The 22,927-nt window shown below is 34.9% G+C and overlaps 1 protein-coding gene across 1 annotated transcript; it reads right to left on the bottom strand.

Annotated features, from left to right (window-relative positions):
• Positions 1-47: 47 nt before the first annotated feature.
• LOC107162577 (uncharacterized) lies at positions 48-22,233 on the bottom strand. Its single transcript, XM_089222674.1, has 5 exons — positions 22,100-22,233; positions 4,762-4,855; positions 4,469-4,626; positions 4,229-4,364; positions 48-2,748 (listed from the first exon to the last, which is right to left on the bottom strand). Exons 2-5 carry the CDS (start codon positions 4,820-4,822, stop codon positions 806-808), a joined length of 2,298 nt encoding a protein of 765 aa, XP_089078800.1. The 5' UTR covers positions 4,823-4,855; positions 22,100-22,233; the 3' UTR covers positions 48-805.
• Positions 22,234-22,927: the final 694 nt, after the last annotated feature.

Genomic DNA, 22,927 nt, shown 5'->3' with positions numbered 1-22,927 from the left:
ATTTTAACTAAAATCCAAGGAATTGGTTAGGAAAAAAATAATTATAATACAAGAAAGAATAATTTTATTACTAAATTATAAAACATTCATACAAAAATCAAATGTATTTATTATTTTAAATATTAATTAACAATTATACACGAATGATGTATTATAGATGATATTTAAAGTATAAAATATTTATTTAAGTATTGTTTTATCCATTTTTTTGGACGCCAATTTAAAGTTAGATTTATTTTTTGTTCACTTGTGGCTAAGAGAAATACAATAAAAATAATATTGCATCGATAATTCAATAATATAAATTAACAGTCATTTAAAAAAAATTAACGTTTTTTGCACACTGCAAATTGTACCGCCAGTTTTGTATATATTTCGATTGTTCACGAATAACTAAACTCGGTGAACCATCTGGTTATACAATCATACCAGCCGGATTCTGCTAAGCGTGTATTAGAATTTTCACCTGAATGATAACCAAGAGCTTAATGAGTTCTTGTGGGAAGAGGGGGACGAATATTTTGGAAGCGCTTACTCGGGTTCATATAGAAGGTGTTTGGGCGAACCTCAAGTCTGTTCAAACCTACGTTTGACCAACATATCGTTGTCGAACTGATTGGCACTGAAGAATTTGCTTCACGTGGCCAAAGAATATAATATACCATTATAACGTATTTTTTATTAAATTTTATAATATTATATATTTTAGACGTAAACCTACGATTTATTTACAAAAACTTACAATTTAAAGGCTTTTGAAAGTTTGTGGGGGGGAGGGGTATTTAAGTATTTACTTAAACATTTTCTAGTTGCGAATTCTAGAAAATTCTTCGTGCACCACGTCGGTGTAATCGTTATGGTTGCTGTCGTCGTAGTACGCATAATCATATGACGAGTCCTTGTCTTTGGTGACGGCCTTTTTGGCACTACCGCTCGGCCCAGCGCTCACGAAAGCCGTGGTTGAGCTGGCGGTGACAAATTGCGTCGTCGAAGGAGGCTGTTGCGTGGTGAAAGGCCTTGGCTTTTGCGTGGTCGGTGCAGGTACAACGACGGTGGACTTGGCCACTCCCCCGTCCACCTTGTTGAAACTAAACCCGACGGACAGCGTGGCGTTTATCGACTTGGGCCTTGGTTGGATGAGTGCATTAAGTTCGCTCGGCCTCAGGTTCGTACTATGCGCCGTCTTCAGTGTCTCACCAGCTTCCTCATTTGTGCTCTGGTGGTAGCTGTTGTATGGGTCAAACTTGGCTTTGAAGTCTTTAGAAAAGTGCTCGGTGGTGGACTGGAACAGTGGTTGCTGGGACGACTGTTGGAACGAGTTGCCCGCGTTGTTTGGTGTCGACGACTGGAACACATTTGTGGACTGTTGGTATGCGATCGGTGACGAAGGCTGATATGAGTTGTATTTTTGCGTAGTGGGAGTCACGGTTTGGAAATTGTTAGCTGGTTGGAAAGTGTTGGGTTGCTGGAAAGTGTTGGGTTGCTGGAAATTGTTGGGTTGCTGAAAGTTGTTGGGTTGCTGGAAATTATTGGGTTGCTGGAAATTGTTGGCTTGCTGGAAATTGTTGGCTTGCTGGAAATTGTTGGCTTGCTGAAAATTGTTGGCTTGCTGGAAATTGTTGGCTTGCTGGAAATTGTTAACTTGCTGGAAATTGTTAGGTTGCTGGAAATTGTTAGGTTGCTGGAATGTGTTTCCTGGTTGGAATGTATTGCTACCCTGTGACTGGAAGGTGTTTGTTGATGGGTTCTGTATGTATTTTTGTGTCGTCGTAAAGATTTTGTCTGACTGGAAATTTGCTGGGTTCAAGTTTTGCGTGGTTGTGGAGTAAGTAGTTTTATCCGACTGGAAACCTTGGTTGTAGTTGATGGCATTTTGCTGGAAAGTCTGAGGCTGGTCGTTCGTCTGACGGAACCCGTTATTCGTCTGGAAGTTAGTAGGAGGCGCCACGTTAATCCGGGCTGATTGGAAACCACCACCGATGTTGTTATTATTTCTTGATGGTGTAATTCGTAGGAAATCGTTGTTTTTTGGCTGATTATTTTGCTGTACAACATTGGACACCTGCGTGGTCTGATATGTGTTGTCGATGGCAGTTGCAGTCACAGTAGGTTGTGAACGGTACGTATTACCGGTTGATGGAGCGAACGTCGTGGATTGGATGGTGGTGGCGGGCTTTGCTACTTTTTGACTGTCATATTCATCAGCTTTGGTTTGTTTGTCTAAGTACGTCTTGTAGTTCACACGGCCGCGGTCTTTGCTCCGGTACGTGGTTGGCTTGTAATTGGGCTGCCTGACTGTGCTTGTGATTGTAGCAGCGGCGGCGGTGGTGCCAGTGGTGCCGTAGGCAGTGCTCGGAGCACTCGTGGCAGATTCGGAAACGGGTTTCTTGCCTGTTAATAGTTTTCTGAATGGTGCTTTAGTGTTTTTCTTTGGCACATCTTTAGATGAAGTAATCACCCGACCATCATCGTAGTCGTCTGGGTTCTCGACGCCTCTGTTCTTGTTGCTGAAGAAATTTCCCGAGCTGCTGCCCCGCAAAAGGTCATGCTGGAGCTGACTGTCAGAGACATCGCTCCTCTGCAAGTAGAAATCATCATCGTTCTCCGACACTGCGTTGTTAACGGGAGCGGAGAGTGAAGGTCTTCTAGGACTGGATTGTGGTCGGGCTGCTACGTTCGGTGATGCGCTGGATGGGCCCAATGGTATTGGTGTGGCTTTGCCTGATGTGGCTGGAGCTCCGCTAAAACCTACGTAAACGTCTACGGATTAGTACTCAATTAATGTAATTTATTGGCATGAGCCAGGAGTGTTTATCATCTCCTACCCTTTTTTCTCATCAAAATCTTGATATAATTTATGATATTATTACGATTAATTAATTGGTATTATATTATATAAATTAATTAATATAATGAATTTTACACAACAAATAATTTTTATACATATGTAAGTGCCAATGGATAATAGGGTATATTACTCATGAGATTGACTGAAAAATAGAGCGCTTCAGCGTATTTTAATATAGCTCCTGATAGATCCAAGCTGTACGAATTTTGAAACAACGTTTAACCCTAACCTCGAAGAAAATTCGAATAATAGAAAATCTTAATATATTGGTAGATACCACAGTATAATAAAATCTCCGTCAATTTATTGAAAGCCTTATTTTTAGAAATCATATGGGAGATTTATAGGATATTAAATCAAATGGTGTGAATAAGTGAATACATTCATTGTGAAAATACAAAATTATAAAACTTAAATACAACGTAAAATCATTTCGATCTATAAGGAATACGACAATATATTTTAGGGGGTTTTATCGATTCCGCCGTTTTAATATCAATTCCGCCGGCTATCGACTCCGCCGAGCTTTTTTATTTATTGATTCCGCCAGCTATCGATTCCGCCGAACTTTTTTATTTATTGATTCCGCCGCCTATCGATTATTATAATTATTTCTAATAATACCGATGTACCTACGTGTAATAAAATATGTCTCTTTTCGATACAATTTTATAGATTATATTGATTAAGATAAAACCGACACGATAATATGCGATAGCTATACGTATATTATTATAGAATATGTTAGGGGAGATTAAGACGTTTAGTATAGTTGGAGAATTCAAAATTCAAGTTATATATTTAGGTAATGCTCTAAGACTACGAGTGTTTTTACAAGTGAATTGAAAATTAATTGTATATTAATTTAAGCCTTTTATATTTTGTTTTCATTAAAATAAATAATTTACAAATATTAACCGGCGGAATCAATAAAAAGAAAACTTCGGCGGAGTCGATAGATTTTTCACAGGTAAAAAGGTCATTTCGGCGCAATCGATATATGCCCTATTTTAGCTGTGACCCTGTGACGGTAATCTTATTTGGTTCTTAATTAGAACTGTTATAGAAGTATTTTATAGCTTTTCGAAAACAATAAACTAATTTTTTGAGTTCTATTGTAACCAATAATAAATATTATAAATAAATAAATAAAATAAATATTTTTAAACTTTTGTTTTGTCAAATATGTTTTAAATTAAAAATATGAAAATATAATATAAAATTTATCAAAAAAAATAAATTGAAATAAAATCGAAAAATTTAATTGAAAAAATTATGTTGTTTTTGTTCACTTTGCATCAATACTAATGTAAATGTTTTAAAAAAGTACTATATAGGGAGCAATTCATGATTGACTTTTAAATACCAATACTAACTTACCGAGTTTATACAAATCAAAATTGTCGCTGTAGAACAACGTGGCCGCCTCGCAGTCGATGTTATACCAGTCGTCGCAAATCTGATTTTCTTGGTCAAAAGCCGTGTTGTTTGGGCACAGGAACCGAAAATCTTGAACCTATAAACGATGTTTTACAGTAATGTCCATTTCAGATAAGCAAAGATAAGTAAGGTGTTTAACGTTGATAAGAGGACAAACAAAATCCATTGCGATTTACTCACCCCGGTTCCAACAACGTTCACACAGACGTGGAACATTTGACAAGACGTTTCGGGATCCGCGTAGTATCCTCCCACGATTTTATCCTTGCAGCTGAAACTGGTTGGTGGCATTTCATTTTGTTGGTAATTTGGTGGTTTTCTCTGACCGTACACCACACCTAAATTTTTATAAACACAAATGTATTGACATATTTTAATAAAAATATATTTGATTGGACGTAAACGTCAGTTGATATTTATTATTTATTGTGTATAATATGATATAATATAAAGGAAATAAAAATAATAATTACAGGTGAACATCGTGAGAAATGTCCAAATCTTGATGGCCATCATCATATTATTGAAAAACATGATGTATATATTTCAATTATCAATATGTAGTATCTGAAACACGTACAAATATAATATGTTTTAATACATAAATTGTAATTCATTAATAACCGTGAAAAGGTGAAAGGTAAAACGCCACCGCTGCGTCCGCATAATAGGTACATATTATTATACGACAACACCAACGGGTCGAGGATTTTTAATTTTTTAAATATTTTATCGACATTTTAACCATAATGTGACTCGCACTGAACTCCGATAGCGATTTCCAGTGTCGTAATATTATATTACACCGCATATCTATATGACGAACGAAACAAAATAGCCACCATAATAATTCTTGTTTACGAATATTATTACTTATAAATAAATAATAATATAATATGTTTCATTTCAGAGAGGATCGAAACAGCCGTCGATTATAATTACATAACAATAGAACCGGAGTGGCTGCCATTACATAACATACAAGCGCGCGTCTTCTTCGGTACTTATACAATATACATATTATACAGCACTGACGTGTGAGTATCGTGTAGTATGAGCAAGGCGTATAAAATACTCCTACGTTTTTCGTATTGTTTTTATCCGTAACGATTGCATCATCGATCGTTAATCGATGTCTTCGTCGTAAACGGAGCTTTCACTGAAAATCGCTGCATCCGTTCCGAAAGTTCGCGCGCGTGCGTCAGGTGAATTGAAAAATGCAAAAAAAAATCAAATACGTTGTGGGAAAAAATTGAGTATTAAATGTCACGGTCGTCCGGTATACATACCTAGCCACCTAGGTAGTAGGTACATAATGGTACAATATATTATACGTGTTATAAATAACGCATATTATATTAATCGTCGCGAAACTGGTTTAGGAGGATTATGAATAGACTGTAAGCACGAAGTAAAGATTTAAACGAGAAAAACAACACGCGATCGTTGATCGTGTGATCCGAGAGTGTGTCATCATTTCTGATGGACTTACTGAGGGTTACCTATAATTTGTGCAAATTTCGTGTCAATAGACAGACAGACCGATTTGTACATTGGGCCTGCAACAGCAGGTTGCAGCTGGTGATAAAAATGGAATTCGTTTCCCAATATTGTAGACGCGAAATTTCCCGAACGAAACCGCGAGTGGAATGCATTGTGCCGTCGTCGTTGTGATTAATATTATATAATATGCGTCGCCCGAAGATCTAGTTATCGATCGAATAATAACCAACGTCGCCGTCGACGAAGAGTAGAAAAGATCGTCACGACGAGCGGATCGCAGGCGGGCGGGAGCCTTCTACCTATATTCTAATGCCGTGAGAACGTTCGTGCCAGTCACGAACCCGACCCCCCAGGGTCATCGAGCTCAGGACCTGCCGCAGGATTGAAATCCTTCATGGTAATGTATTGCAATAATAGATCTCATAACACGTGGTATTTTTATTCCATTTCTTCGTCGTAAGTCTACAAACGATTGGAAATGGCTCTGTGATCAATCTGCTAGATTTCACACAGCTGCTACATCAGTTTGTTTATTTACTATAAAATAGGTAACGATTATATTATTACTTTTATAACCCGATCTTACCGTTTTTTCGTCGGATCGAATAAAATCGATACAAACAAAATACACGAGATGATGATCAGATAATAATTATTCCTCGATGGTTGTAAATATTATTATAATATTGCATTGAGCATTCATAAAAATACTCTCTTGCAAAACCACTAATGAGAAAGCACTTGAACACTAGCATTTGGAAAATTATTGAAGAGTTTGATTGTGGCTTATAATAACTTCATTTTTTTAATACTTTGATAATAAAAAAATTATAATTTATAAAAAAAATATTTCGTTTAATAAATTATAATATTTTATATTAAATTTTTTATAGCACATGTGCCATTAATTGTTCATTGTTAAGCTTGGAACACAGGTTATTATTATATCAGTTAATTTATATACTCATAATATAGTCATATACATTAATAGTTGTATTGTACTCTATGAGATAAAATGCAAAGAAAACCTCGTATTGAAAATTAAAATAATACACACGCATCATTTTGATGAGAAAAGTCCACTGAAAAATAAAAATAATAAACAGAAGGTACGTTCCCTTACCTAACCTTCGAGCTTATATTTTATGTACTGGCAGGCTGTTGAAATAAAATAACACAATAATTGGCCAACTTGAGCACGAGTGGTTGGTTATTTAAATCAAGACTAAGAAAAAACACATTTATATGTTATTTACGTCATTATAAATTATAATAATGTTCCGACAGAACCTGACTTCTATTATGAAGATCGTAAAAGCGTGCCTTATAATAATAATTAATATTAATGTGTTTCAAAATCAATATATAGGTACCTACATTATAATCAGTATACACCAGCAACAATGCTACAGATACATATTGTATATGTTTACCGATATATGTATAATGATGCTATACAACTCAAGTGTCAGTCTAACGAAAATGTGATTGATGGTCGTTCTATACGGATGTATATAATGGACGATATAAGAGACTGTTTGCGATTTAATCGTGATCGCATGGTTATGGCTGTATGTGTAATAATATTAAAATTATTGTTACCTATGCAAATTAATAGGAACGATTCACTGCAGAACTGAACCACTGAAAACGATATTTCACTCGATGTGTCCAATGTAAATGCTTATGAATATTTTTCTTTACAATTTCACTGCCTCTTTATCATAACCTGTATCGTTATTAATATATTATATCTATAGTTGATATTCTTGCGTATTTTGTATTTCGTTGGTCGATATTGTGTCTCATTGAAAACTAAGGGTATATAACACGTGATTCGATCGATCGTGTGCCACATTGACCGCGACGACATTGTCGCATTAATGTATTATAGTTCAAAAGCACAGGATCAAACGAAAATAAATTATCAAGTCTATAGTCGTCACCGGAATCGAAAACTATTGCACCTGCAGTTCGTTAGCAGATCCGCGAAAACCCAAATGCAGCGCACTGCACACACGGTTCCCGAGTACATTATATAATCCACAGCTGTATATTGTATATTGTGCAGCTCATAATATCATAATATGGTCAATGTATTTTTGGATGTGCAAAGTTTGACAGTTCGTATGTTCGTCGTAAACTCGATCGCATGAGGGATTTGATTTTGTTGTTTTTTGGCTTTAATGGATGATGTTTCACGTACGAGCGCACACCACGCACGTGTGTCATGGTCTATCCGCGAACATATATTAATTATCATAATACATGCATACAGCAAATACACAGCTATATATATAAGCCTATAACTATATTAACTATTACCGCAATATCTGCAGTTTGCCACCGTCACAGATGCACTTTCACCCGTGCTATAGCCTCGCGTTGCCGCCGTGTCTAATGACGCTACATAATAATATTATAATACTGTGGACGCTCGTATAATATATGATTTATATTTTATTTTTATAATTGTTCTGTACAACTAGCCTATGTTTAAACTATCGGAGCGCCCACGTTCACGATATGATAATAAAACGAAATTAATACGACATGGTTATAGTAATAATAATATGCGGTGGTTGTGTTTGGCAATTATTATTTTTTGGTTCTACGATTAGTGACGGAAGGTATATAGGACCGCGTCGATTCACGAGCATAAACAGTAGTATATAATAGCGTAGGTATCTAATTAATATTAACATAAGTAATAAGTGTAATATAATTGTAAGAGCTACTATTATAATATTGGTTACTATATAATTTCGTGATTGGAACGTGTTCAACGAGCGTAACGCGTTTGAACTATATAACATAATACAGATTAATAACTGTGGGTCTAATACAATTTGAATGTTTTATTTATATTTATTTCGAAATCGATAACTTGATGAGTAGGTACCTAATTGTTTTAACATTACCATTGTTGCAAATAAGAAACTCTTATATTTTGGGAATTTAAGGGCATAATATATTTTTTCAATTCATTTTTACATGTATAATCTTATATGTATATTAATATTCTAGGTATACATATTAGAGCGCACTTATATTCAAAGATTTTTTAGTGTAAGTTCCTATCTATAAGATATTTAAATTCATTGCCCAGGTAATGTTTTTTGCGTAAATTATTTATTTTACAATGACCGAAATATTCGAGAAATACGTTCGTGTTGGACTATTATTGGTACTTTATAAATTATAATTTACCAATGTTTCATACAGCGATGTGATCGTCGACTATTTTGTAAACATTATAATACATTGGCGATGACCAATGGCGCGGGTGACTTTAACGCGCGCAGTTACATAAGCATATTATGCGTTTCAATTTCAACACGTAGTTCGGGAAAAAAACGTGTTGTTATCGTATATGATTTTTTTCGGATAATTAACGAATTTGATTTTATAATAATTTTGTTGAAATATATAGGTATTTACCGTATAACTATACGGTATACATACCTACACGACAGATTTAATTTGAGTATGCGTTACGATAACATAGCTCGTCTGCAATAGAACGAGTATGATGATAATATGGCTTATGAAATAAATCGTGAAGTGTTATATTTGTTTTGAAATTCCTAATTCTGAGGATGAGGTTTTTTTATAATGATTATCAAATCACTGTATCTAATAGTAAAATGTAGATAAAAACAAAATCTCTGTAGATATAATCAATCGATACCTAGGTATACCATAATATATAATATTATATTATTATGAATATTCATCGACAAAATCAAATATAGAATCCCGACAATAATAGCTTATGAGTTATAACATATGTGTATATAGGTACTTATTCAAAAGTATATAAAATTATAAACATAACAGGTATTTTGAAATCTGTATAATAGTTTCTTTATCTAGCATATATCTTATACATGATGATAATATATTAAAATGCATTGATATACATATTATGTTACGTTCGTTACCGATGATTTTTAAATGAAATAATATAATGATTGAAAGTTACAATTTATTACTAACAAAAAAAAATAATACTATCGTGTGCTCTTAACGTCTGCAATTTCGTTTAGAAATAAATTGATTATAACTAAACGTGACATAAACTTACAATTATACATTCACTGTATTCGTATATTACTGTGCAATGTCAACAAAAACAGATCTAGAGAGATAATTATTATATATTGCCACTAATTTCTGTAGACAGTACTCTCTCACTGATATCAAACAGACAAGCGGCTTAATCAGCGATAACTGACTGTGATTGATAGTGGTCGACCTACACGTGGCCATACATAATGTTAACCTTTCTCCTAAAACAACATCGAAAGTGTACTTATGTCTGAAAGCATATTAAAGCAAAGCAAAGTATCGTCAGCATGTTCGTTAATTCTATATGCCATAAATATAAAATATGTAGTATTGGTGAACATAACGAAGAATAATTGTTGAAAAAGTTGTTTATAATGAGATAACATAATTATTATTAATTGAGAAAATTCATAAAACAAAATAATTATCTGAACTAAGTCTGACATATTTATAAAAAATGTGACTAAAAAACAGCTCTGGCGATAAGTCTTATTTTACTTTTATATTTAGACGATAAAGAAATACTATATTGAAAAGTGATATAATTTAATATCAAAATCTTACTTTTAGCAATTCTAGGAATAAACTGTATATTGAATTTGATATAAAGAATTATATGTGCATATAAAAGAAAAAGTATGACAATCGAATAAAACTAAAAAAAATCGTCAATCCACCCGAGTGATGAGCTTCCTCAACTGTTGGGGAAGGGGGCATATTAGGCTAGTGGAAATAGTCCTCACAATTTCGGAAGTTCACTCAGCACCGCTTGTCGTGGTATAAAAGGGCCACAAAGTAATATCTATGGCATAATTCGCGAGCATCAGGGCACGACGACCGTGGCGGGAAAACAGTGTATTAGCGAACTAGCACGAAAAATCGTCACTTTCACCGCAACAATGAGCGCGGGGCGCACGCGTGTGTGAACCACTCCGCGGAAGGTGGAAAACGGATGGCACTTTAAACGAGCGCAAATTGCGAAATGCAACGGGTCGGATTACCCAACTGCGTATATACTACGCGTTCCCACATTAAAAACGGAGATGATCTGACTCGGCGGCGGTGCAAGGACTCAGCCGTGCCTTAAGTAGGACGCATACCTGCAGCTATATATATATATATAGGTAAAATGTAATAATATATAGGTACCTAATTTTATTGTAATATTATGTACACCGTATAGCCTTCGTATACCGGGGCCGCCGCCGTTGCGGATTCTCGATATCGTAGTTCTGATAATATTATTATGTTTTCAATCGGAACGTCGTTATATTATTCTACATTCTTATATTACGTTTCGGAAACAATATAATATAGGTTATAATAATAAAACATTATTGTTATACAATATTGTTCCGCGCGCACGCGCACGTTCTATATTTTGTGTATGCGTCCTCACCTTTTCCGCCCGAAATCACGACGAAGACGAACGACGCGACGACACCGTGTAATTATTACAATCATCGTCGTGTATAAGCGTATTTTATATAATATTATATGCCCGTGCACATCTATATCAAGGCCGGTCACGTGCAACGGTAACGCGCCCGAACAGGCCCGAAACCGGTAAAACACATCATCATCGACGTCGATCGCGATGCAAATGCTCGGCGGTCCATTGTTCGTCCGATCCTATTCTAGCGATATATTATATCACCTCGTATTTTTTTCGTGTAGGTACATAATATTATTGTAATATTTAATATTCATCAAAGCCGTCGTCTCGGTCGTGTACTTAATATTTTAATAATAGTCTATACGACAACGCGATCATTGTTATAATATGTGCATTAGGTACATATATTATATAGGTCTGCTATAGCAGTGGCGTAGCCCCCAAAATTTTAGAAAAATTAAAATATAATTTCTATTGTCTATGAAAGTTCATGCAAATAAAAATTCGTATGGCGGTACAGGAACCGAAACCTAAAATAATAATGTTATCACTGTTTTGAATTTTCCCCCTTACCTACTAAAGTGCCACCCTAGGCGTGGGCCTATGTTGCTTACCGTTTGAGCTAGAACTGGTAGTTAACCCTAGTTAAACAAACTCTGTGTAAATACATCATCAGTCTCAACCCTAAAAAAAAAACCCTGGCAACGGCACTGGAATATGGTCTATATCGGTGTTAATACAACATTATATTTTTTCTAGAATTCCTGCAAATTTGAGTTAACGTGAGAATTCACCGATATAGGTACGCGATTAAACGTATATGTATAGTATATTTAGCATGTGACATTGGTTGTCGATTGGCCCTGTGATTCACCCGCGGCCGAGGTCACCCGCCTCGAAAACGCATTCATCACGACACCTCCAAAATTATAAAATATAATGTACGCTACAGCATAATATTATAATAATATCGTCGTATTACATATAACATAAATCTAACCTAAAAAATTATTAATAATTATTACTGTGATTACAATTGTATTATTATACCTATTCGGTATTCGTTGATGGTGGTGCAGGTGGGCGAGGGTTCACGAACGCGGCTTTCGTGTCGGCGCGTGTGATGCAGTATGCTGCAGAAACGTTCTTAAAATTGAAAATAGATAAATTTTCAAGCGACGTTTAACGATTATTTATACTCGATGCTCGATGTCTCGATGTTTAAATTACGGTCCGATTTCCGTTTGTCACGCGGAACCGCGTCGTAATGACGTTTTTATATATACCTACACTGCAGTTATCGTTTCCGATCGGAAATGCCTGGTACGAGTTAAACGGTCGATGTTTTCGCTTTGGTCGCCTTTTACGTTTAGATAGTCGTGTTTGGGTGTGAGGGAAAGTCTGTTTGGCTCTATCTTCGCTGCCGTCGTACTCTTTTACCGTATACACTCATAAACATTAAGTATCTATAGTAGGTACCCATAAAATAATTATACAGTTGGTAGTGTAAAATGCGTATACGTATTCTCATTGTGAATCGCGAAATATATTGTGAATATTGTGTTGGGTGAACTCAATGCGTGGCAAAGAATTGAAAGAATTAAATGGAAATATTTTCATTTGACACATTTATAACTCTGATGATATTATTTATTACAACAACTAACTTCTTAAACATTCTAAAAAACAGAGGTCGGCGACTTGCGGACCGTAGTGTCCCTTATTGTTGAAGTTTTCTGTGACCCGCTAGTAAAATTTATAATTTATATAAAAATCACGAACCAAGATAGTATGGACTAGACACACGTGAATCAAAACTTGTTTCTTTGCAGGTACCTATGCCTTGTTATGAACTTAAATACGCCAAATTTGATATAAATAAACATTTTTTTTTTAAATAAAATAATTCTTATATTCAAATTATAGCTCGTGAAAAATCTTATATTTATTTTGTTGCCCTTGACATAAAAAAGGTTGAGGATCTCTGCTATAACGTGTATCTATATTGTTTTTACAGCTATTTTATGTACGTGAAAATGAAAAAGTCGTACTCCCTCGTTTTCCTTACGTAAATTACTTTATAATATAATTTAGTGATATTGTGTATATAGTCCTAAAAACATGCCTTTCCAGTTTGATAAATAGTAACACTACGACGTACTGAATTAAATCAAACCATTTTGTATTTTAGCAGAAGTTGTGTGTGGAAGGGTGGAACCGAGTGGACCGACTGCAAAAGTTCTGTCGCAGGTCATGAACAACGGCGCCGGTACTGTGTAGCTGTGGAGAAAGGAAGGATCTAAAAATGTCATCGTTGGTACCTACACCGATCGTCACGAAGAAGTCGATCGGTCTACCAATTATCGCTTGCTAACAATCCGTAGGCGTCTTCCAAAAATAGTACTCTTCCCCCCCCCCCCCACAAAAAAAATGAGCGTCGTGATACTAACACAAAATAAAGTATGTGTGACGTTAATGGCTAATGGCTATCATCAGATAGTTTCAATATGTGTATATAATATAACCTACCTATATTATATATATGGAATATTTGTACATTGATGGCAATTAATGTCTGCGGACATAAAACATAACTTATTTTAAAACCCGAAAACTAACCGTTTATGGTTTATACCGAGGTCAATATTATAATAATAATCGATCTTTTAAAATTAAATTTGGTATCGGTGAAGCATAATAATTAATAGATAGGTTTTAATATTATTTATCACATTATATTTCAAAAGTGATGTGTGGACTGCACGGTCTTCAACGGAGCAAATTTAACATATATAGACATGTAGCCATATAGGAATCTGTTTTACACTATTACCGGTGTTAGAACAAAGGATCCCAACAATAATAATTGTAATATAATAATATGTGCTGTGTTTGTGCGACCTATTACCCATCTATAATGTACGTCAATTTATGGTAGATATGTCGTATGGTTACGTAACACCAAATAACGATTTATAATAAGCACACTAATTTCGGAACTATTTAACTATTTCGAACTCTTGGTGTATTCGTATAGATCGTACAGTAAGATATACCTATATCCACTCTGTTGTAGTAAGTGGGATTACATTACATTATTGCTGATTGCGTACATTTCGAAACTGTGATTGTCGGATATATACAAAAAAAAATTTAATTGACGACGGACTAGGTACGATATTTATACTTATATAGTATATATATATATGTGTGTGTGTGTGTGTGTATAATATTTTATTTGATTTTTATCTGGACGTGCCCGTCGGTGACTGGTCGGCGGGTGGTGAGGAGAATCGTTGGCAATATATAGCCACTTTACACACCGCGGTGGTTTTCTAAGTCGCAGAAAGGTTAATGCTGTCGTAAACCCATCAAATTATATAAATATATATATTTCCTTTTCGTTATTAACGATTATTTGATTTGTTCGATTATATATTATTGTACATAAATATATGTTTCCTTTTTGGCATACTGCATCGGCGCGTATTACATAAATCACGGTTCGTTATTCAAAAGTATTTACTACATCAAAGCGAAAGCGACACAGACATTATTCGAGCATTAACAGATATTAGGTGGTGAATAATAATACAAGTATATGTATTCCTACTTGGTTCTGTGTCCAAAAAAGGCAAGTTTAACAGCAGTTTACCGTTGGGCTCATATTTAATGCTGAGCAATATATTATGCGCCTTTACCGAATCCGTTCGTACACTTTTGTCTTTACTATAGCGTATAATATTCTATAGGTAGGTACATGTTATTTATTATTTAAACTACAATTGTATACGAGTGTTTTTGTTATTACATATTTATCATGTTTTAGGTATGTAGTTCTCACGGTTTTATCGTGTGGTATTGTGAGGACAAACTATATATATATATATATTACGGGCATTACGTCGACTGGTTATAAAAAAAAAAAAAAAAACAACAAATAATGTAATTGTGTGTGTACTTTGGGACTGTGATAGGTGAAACTATTTGCTTATGCCGCATAAGCTCGTCGCATTAGCGTTTCGCCGCTGCACACATTGTACATGACGGGCTTAATTGTTGTTACGACGGTCGAACGGAACCTGCTGCGGCCAGTATATAAATATGGTCTAACGATCTCTCATATCGTACAAACCATAGACCTATTATAGGCTAACCTAATGGTACAAACGGTATCTACAGGAGTGAAGTGCGGAGGTAAGAAAAAAAAATTTTTTTTTAAAACAATCGGATACCGAAGACACGTAAATGTCATGAAGTACGGCTTGCGATGTCCCTGCTTATTATAATATAATATGCGAGAGCGAAATCTGGGAAAATTCAAGATTCTTCATGCCTATATATCATACGATGTACTTGACACTAGTAATAGGTATTATTACCTATATGTGTTACTTCGGACAATGCGAAAGCACAATGTTTTTTTTTTATATATATATAATATTATTATTTTAAAGTCAGCGCACAGTTCGTGTTGTGGAGGTAATATTATACATTATTGCTCTCTAATCGTGAACTTCCATCCGCCGACACCGTTTCCCGACCCACCACGTCCCGATGCCGATCGGAATGTTCTGCACAACCTTCTCGTTTACGTAATAATAAAAACGGATGCGTGCAAACACAGGTATTATATTATTATTATTATTATTATTATACAGGCACAATCGTCGTCGTCGTCTCCTTCATTTTTCTTCCGCGAGCTGCCGCGTGGTTGCGACCTTTGCCCCGGTGACTTTCGATTTCGTCTCTCACTCCGACGCGATTTGGCTCCTCCGGCGTAAACGTGTGACCGACGAGTTACACTCCAACAACGCGTATATATCATAATAATATTATAATATATAAGCATATTCGCCAGCACAGTATATTATCATAATAATATTATGTGGCCCACAGGTGACGAACCGCGATATTAATAGCAACCGCGCGTTTGACCCCAAACCATGACCCTCCCCCTCCCGTCACCTACATCACTTAACCGGCAAACTGACACCGTCAGCCACCCGACGACTAGTGTATGTATACATCATATATATGTGTATGCACCTCGAATACGCACTCACGGATTGCATTTATGTATATATAATAACATAAAGGTTCACAATAATAATATAGGAGACTTGCTTTCTCTTATTTTCCTCTAATGACTGCCGTCCGCGCGCGTCTTTCCGGAAGAAAGTATTACCTATACGTACAATATTATTACTATTATTATTATGCATATACGGCATATGTGTGTTCCAATGTAACACGAAAAATACCATGGGGACACGGACGGGCTAAAATAAAAATAAAAAACTGACGAGTCACCGGCCGCCGCCACCATTAACGCGTAATTAATATATAATGCTTTCGGACGAGTCATTTTAAAGAATAATTCCACTACGTTTCACCGAGCTGACGATTATATTATTATTATATTATGTATATAGGGACCATCATACGCGCACGTGCGGAGCTTTAGAATAAGACTGGTATACTATAACCATTGGCGCTTATTTTCAGCTTTGGAAAAAATAATTACACACCTACAATATTATTTGTATTTATCAAATCAGATTTGAAAGTCAGACGGAAACGTGCACAAGTTCCTGGAATCCGATCTTATTGTACATATACCTATACAATAGTAAATTGTTCATTATTACGCGAAAACGCGTTTTACGTTTAGTGACGACGCAGATCGTTTCAGTAATTCCAATACGTAATATAAACGATAACACGTCCTTTTCGGTTGAGTAATAATAATATTTTTTTACACACGCTCATCGTGTGATTTATGAGCTCGGGAATGTTTGTATAATATAAAATAGTGGCTTATATTATTTTAATTATTAATAACTTTATCACAGTATGAGTTTTATAGTGTATAAATAAACTACCTAATATATTATTACAATACGTACACCCAAACCACCCGCACGTTTCTGCCATGATGATGTCACTGTAAAAGTGTAGAATCTGATCTTTATCCTACACAGTCATAAGTATAGGTACGCACACTCTTTGAATACCTCATTTTGTAGTCCCACTATTTTGTTTGAATCAGGTGAATACAATGTCGATCACAAATCGCACATAATATTATATAGGTGCGTAGTTAAGATTATTTGTGTATTAAAAAAAAATCAACGCATCGGATGAACATAGAGTGTATATTGGTGGCGATGGTATATACGAGTAATGGTTTGAATACCGTTCAGCTACAATATATTATTATAACATCACGAAATTAGAATAACAACGAATGGTATCAGTTTTGCGGCTATATTATCATAAATCCATCACGGACAGAGACGACAAACATTTTACGCTAACATGCTTTTTAATAAGCTCACACTAATTATTATGCCCCACACGGCCCACACGCGTTTCATATAATATAATATTATTTATAACGTGCACGCGCAATACCGCCCATCCACCGTCGGTCTTCAGCGAGGACGACCCCCGCGCATTCTTTACCGACTTTTCGGCGGCGTCGGTCGTAGGTATATCAATATAATATCACAACACTGAGACAGTGAACTTAACAATGGTACAATAATATTATCATAATATGCACACGTTAAAATTCAAACATTAACAATGATAATTTACTTGGGGTTTGCATACGTAACGCAATTTAATTCCATCGTACATGGGTCAAATGTTGTATTATTATTTATTATTACTATTATTATAGGAACAATAGGATTCTGCAGTACCTACTCGTCGAATTATCGCGCGCCCATCGACCCGACAACGCGAAGTCCGCGGCAAACGTAGCTATATATTGGTATTCGCGAAGAGAAAGTCGAATAATATATCAGTCAAATTTTTCCGTCATCGATTATTGCGTCGCTTAAATTTCCAACACGAGTAGGATTGTGAATTAATTAAAGCATCATTCGCGTGAATTTTCTTGTCCTAAATCCAAGCACATGGGGAATAATAGTATGTTATCTTTCTTATACTTATTAATAATAATAGTATTATGTAATTTATTTGCCAATAACAAAATTGCATTGAGTTACTAGGTTTTTTCCTTGCATATTTTATTTCCAGTCAATAATATAATTTGGCTATTGTTTACGAACAAATTATTATTTGTTGATGGTTACCATCATCTGCAATACAGACGATTGTTGATGAATACCGATAAAAAAAATCAATGAAATTGACAGAATGTTGACATTCAACTCCAAGCTATGCACTTAAATAAATGATACAATTATTATGTAAATAAGGAAAATAACAAACGTGGTCGCGATAAAGGTTTTGTACGATATATTTTTTTTTCCATTAAAATGTAATAATTTTACCAAATCATTTAATTATGACAATGTAGTTGTGCGTAGATTGATATTTTACCAAATTTTTAATTATCCTCTGGCCAATATCATGATATTGTAAGGGGCATGTTACGTTTGCGTACCGCGCAAATACCTAATATTTCCCAAAATTGTGATGTGTTACTAATTATTTTTTTAACGGACGATATTACACTAAAATAACAAATAAAAGTCAATAAATACAATATGGTGAATACATCTACTTATCTACTTCGAGATCATATCAAATAGTAAATATCTATTGGGGCGCATTGAATTCTGGTCCCAAATGGAAGGGGAAACTTCGCTCCGAATGTTATTAATAAACCCACTATATAATATTATGTTGACACAATCCGAATGTATGATATTATTTTATTATTTGAATTACAAATCACGTTGATTTGAACAAAATATGTTATACAATGCGATCTACACTCGACGATGAACACAACTGTGGTATTATATTCATGTATTCATACAAACAGAAATCAAACGAACGTACCTATATTTGCAACGTTTGTATTGCAGAAGCTGTACGATTACGACATGCGAATATTAAAATAATACTTATAGGTTAAATTATCTTTACAGACTTCGGTCCTATGCCTATATACCATTTAACCATTATAATGTATCTACGAGCCGGCATTTATATGTGTATCATATATATTTAGGCATACGGTGGGATGCGTACCTATAATATATAATATTATTATTATGTTTATGCCGTTCGACTCCGAACAATATAATATATAATGTAATATTATTATGTTATACAGAAGAAAATCCGTCTAGGTTGCGATTGAAGAAAATAATTTATTATTGTCTTAATTCGGTCTGACGAAATGACTATACGCATTGGGCCATTGTTCGTTTTATATACACACACAGGTCATACACGAACATTTAAATACGAATGACTGTGATGCCTCGATCGTGTTATGTAAACGCGTGATCTGCGGTACCTAGATGTTTGGGTAATCTTCAAACTAGTTCCATTATAATGTTTTTGAATTAATAATCGAACAGGAAACGATTGTACAGACCACGACGACGACGTCGACGACCACCACCACCACCACCGCTATTGGAACATTACGCACAAATTTAATATTTTACATAATTAGGTAATTATATTTTATCACGTGCATCGCGCAACAAGATCGATTAATCAACCTTTACGAAAAAAATTTAATTAATCCGAAGATGTATAAACAAATTTATGATACTCGTAACATGTATATTATAATAATAATCAATAAGTCGATGTCGATAAGAAGTTTATGTAAATAATATTAAACATGATTATTATACCTACACAATCTATGCATCGTAATTGCTCTGAAAACGCTCAAAGCCTCAAAATACTCAATGATATACTAGAAAACAAGGTAGGTATCAATATGTACTTATACGTATGTTTAAAGAAAATTACCGATCGTATATAACGAAGGTTTAACCTTCGTAAAGATTTCGAATTGAAGAAAAAAAACGTGATGATTGTTGAAAATTCATTTCTATGGTGTCGAGAATTACTAGTTTTTTTCTTATACGTATCAAAACGTAAAGTCTACCTACAGTGTATTATGCATAGATTGTATGTGTATTAGTATTTACTGTATTAGGTAAATAAGTTCAGTATAGTAGAAGGTACATAACATAATAGCACACTCACGTCGTGTGCCGTCCGGCCTGGCGGACTACTGGAATTCGATCAATAAAAAATCCATTAGACATCGATGAATTCCGTGATGGCCAGACTAAATCGTTAGACGGATACAATTAGGAAATTATTAGGTATAAAAATAATATTATTATAACAACGCGACGAAACGATGAATTTTCTGTACGTTCTCACGCGACGTCTGTTTTTTTTTTAAATACGATCCTCCGGAGAAAAAAATCGTGTTTTATCGTCGCAGCAGATTAGAGTCAATGCTAGCGATCATATTATTATAGTGCACCGTCTGGTTCAGATTTATTGATGACATTTGTATGTATATGTACGCGGAATCGAATTACGTATTTTCGTCACGATGATTAGCCGTCGGACCGGTATTATAATACAGTATACACACGAATATATTAACGTAATTATTATTACAAATATGTTTGTCGAACCTTTTGTGCCACATGCAGTATACAATAATAGTTTTTTTTAAATATTATAAATTATCATGTATTACGCATAGTGTCATCCGACATATAATTATTCGCGGGAGACACCTGCAGTATATCTACCATCGTATATCATAATTCATAATAATTATGGTTATTGGTCTTATTACGTGACACATTATATTCGCTCGCGATTTTCCCGTATAAATCGTACGATGTCGAATTATTATGTGCGCACATAATATTAAATATAATATATATTTTACTTGAACTCCACACTCCGTAACAATATACGACGACGACGACGACTATTATTGTGACCGTCGATAAAAAATTATGCAACGATGATGGTCTTCTCCTGCTACGTCGCAATAACGGTCGTGTATATTATTCAGATGCGGTGGACGTTGCGTATACAAACAAAACGTACATCGATGAATTATATGTACGACATCGTTCTATTTTAATACTATACATATATGTAGATATATATATACTATACGAACAGGTTGTACTTTTGTGACAAGTGCTTATGTTATGCCGATGTACAAATCGATAAGACGCTCGCGCAGACCGAACGCCGTTTTACCTATATTGTGTACCCATATTTTTTATGTGTTACTGTTTGTTGACTGTGCTGAATCGGATCGAAAAACGTTAACAAAATAAATGGCGGAGTGATCGCGTAGATATATTGACATTATATTATTGTTACAACACAGCGTTGTTGTGCGAATCGTTCACAAAATAATGTGCGTATATTATATATTGTATTTGATGTATGTATTGGGTTCGGAAAAAAATATATTATTATATACCTAGTATTATACCTACCTACCAATGTTATGTTATTGGAAAAAACATAGTATTTTGTATGCTATAAGTAGATATGAAATTAAAATAATATTTTTTGTTGAGGTACCTGTACACTGTAGAGATAAATACAGCTAGAGTTAGATCGGTCTAGCTAGACTGCACTAGAAGTATGTTTACACTATGATGAAATGTGCTCTAAATAGAGTAGTCGTAGACAGCGCATAGATCAAATCTACCTAGATAAGTCTACGGCCCATGTACATTAGTCAGACTTGATAGTCTAGATAGTTCTCATTGAGAGAGCATTTGGTTTAACTTTTGTATTTATCATTTAATAACCTCGAGACGTTGAAGCCTTTATCTTAAATTTAAAAATAAAATTATATTTTTAAAACTTTTCTCGTCGAAAACATGAGTCCTATGCTTTTTTTCAATAATATCTAATTAAATTAATAATTAATCAAAGTTTATAATGTTTTCGTTTTAATTTCAAAAAGTCTTCTTGGTAAAAATACATGCATTAATCGACACTAATAAAAAATAGTAATCAAAACAGTATAGTAAATATTTTATCTGAAGTCGATTTACCTGTGTGATTCCTTTTAGCGTGTGCAGCAGTGCATTTGTAAACTCACCCGTCAGCGCGCACGTACTGAAGATCGTTCGGGTAAAAGTGATGATGAGCAACAGCAAAGGGTTCCTTCTTCTTCTTCTTCTTCTCCTCCTCACCGACGGTCACTATTATTATCGTTCCACCACTCTCGGCGGCGGCGGGGCCGAGTCCTCGTGTCGCGACCTATCTCAAAACACGATCGTCGTCGACGTCGTAACGATTGTGTTGAACATTATTATAAAATAATTTCGTTTTCGTTTTTTTTTCCCATATTTCAACTACGAACGCCCGTTACCTAATAATAATAATATTAATAATATGGATGGTCGTCTGCCGAGGTATAGCTAGGCATCCAAAGAATGTGTGAACGTGTCTATATATAATCGACGACCAATCGCGGTATATACATTATCGCCTGATGTATACCTAGCTGTAGGTACTATTACTGCCAATCACGCTGATTACTGTTGTACTCGCATACTTTTGTACATGGGAAATCGTTAAAGTTCAGTCCGAGATCTCATGCGACAGCTGACGTCGTTGCTATATATATATAGCTAACATCGTATCGTGTCGTAGAAATCCGATAATTTATCATTTCGAATTGTATCGCAGATATACGCAGGTACAATATATTATTATGTTATTGTAGTTGTGATGCCTGTGAGAACTCGCGTGTTATATACATATATTATATTTAATAATATCTATGTACTTATTATACGCGTGTTATCGGTGGATTTGCAGCCTCTATCGGACGCTTTCCAAATGGCACGATTCGCGTACACGCTCCGAGCTTTTAG

The sequence above is a fragment of the Diuraphis noxia genome, unplaced genomic scaffold, assembly GCF_037042655.1.
Source record: "Diuraphis noxia isolate RWA-SAM2 unplaced genomic scaffold, SU_Dnox_SAM2 contig0003, whole genome shotgun sequence".
Taxonomy (NCBI): Eukaryota; Metazoa; Arthropoda; class Insecta; order Hemiptera; family Aphididae; genus Diuraphis; species Diuraphis noxia.
This window is presented reverse-complemented; position numbering and strand designations above follow the sequence as displayed.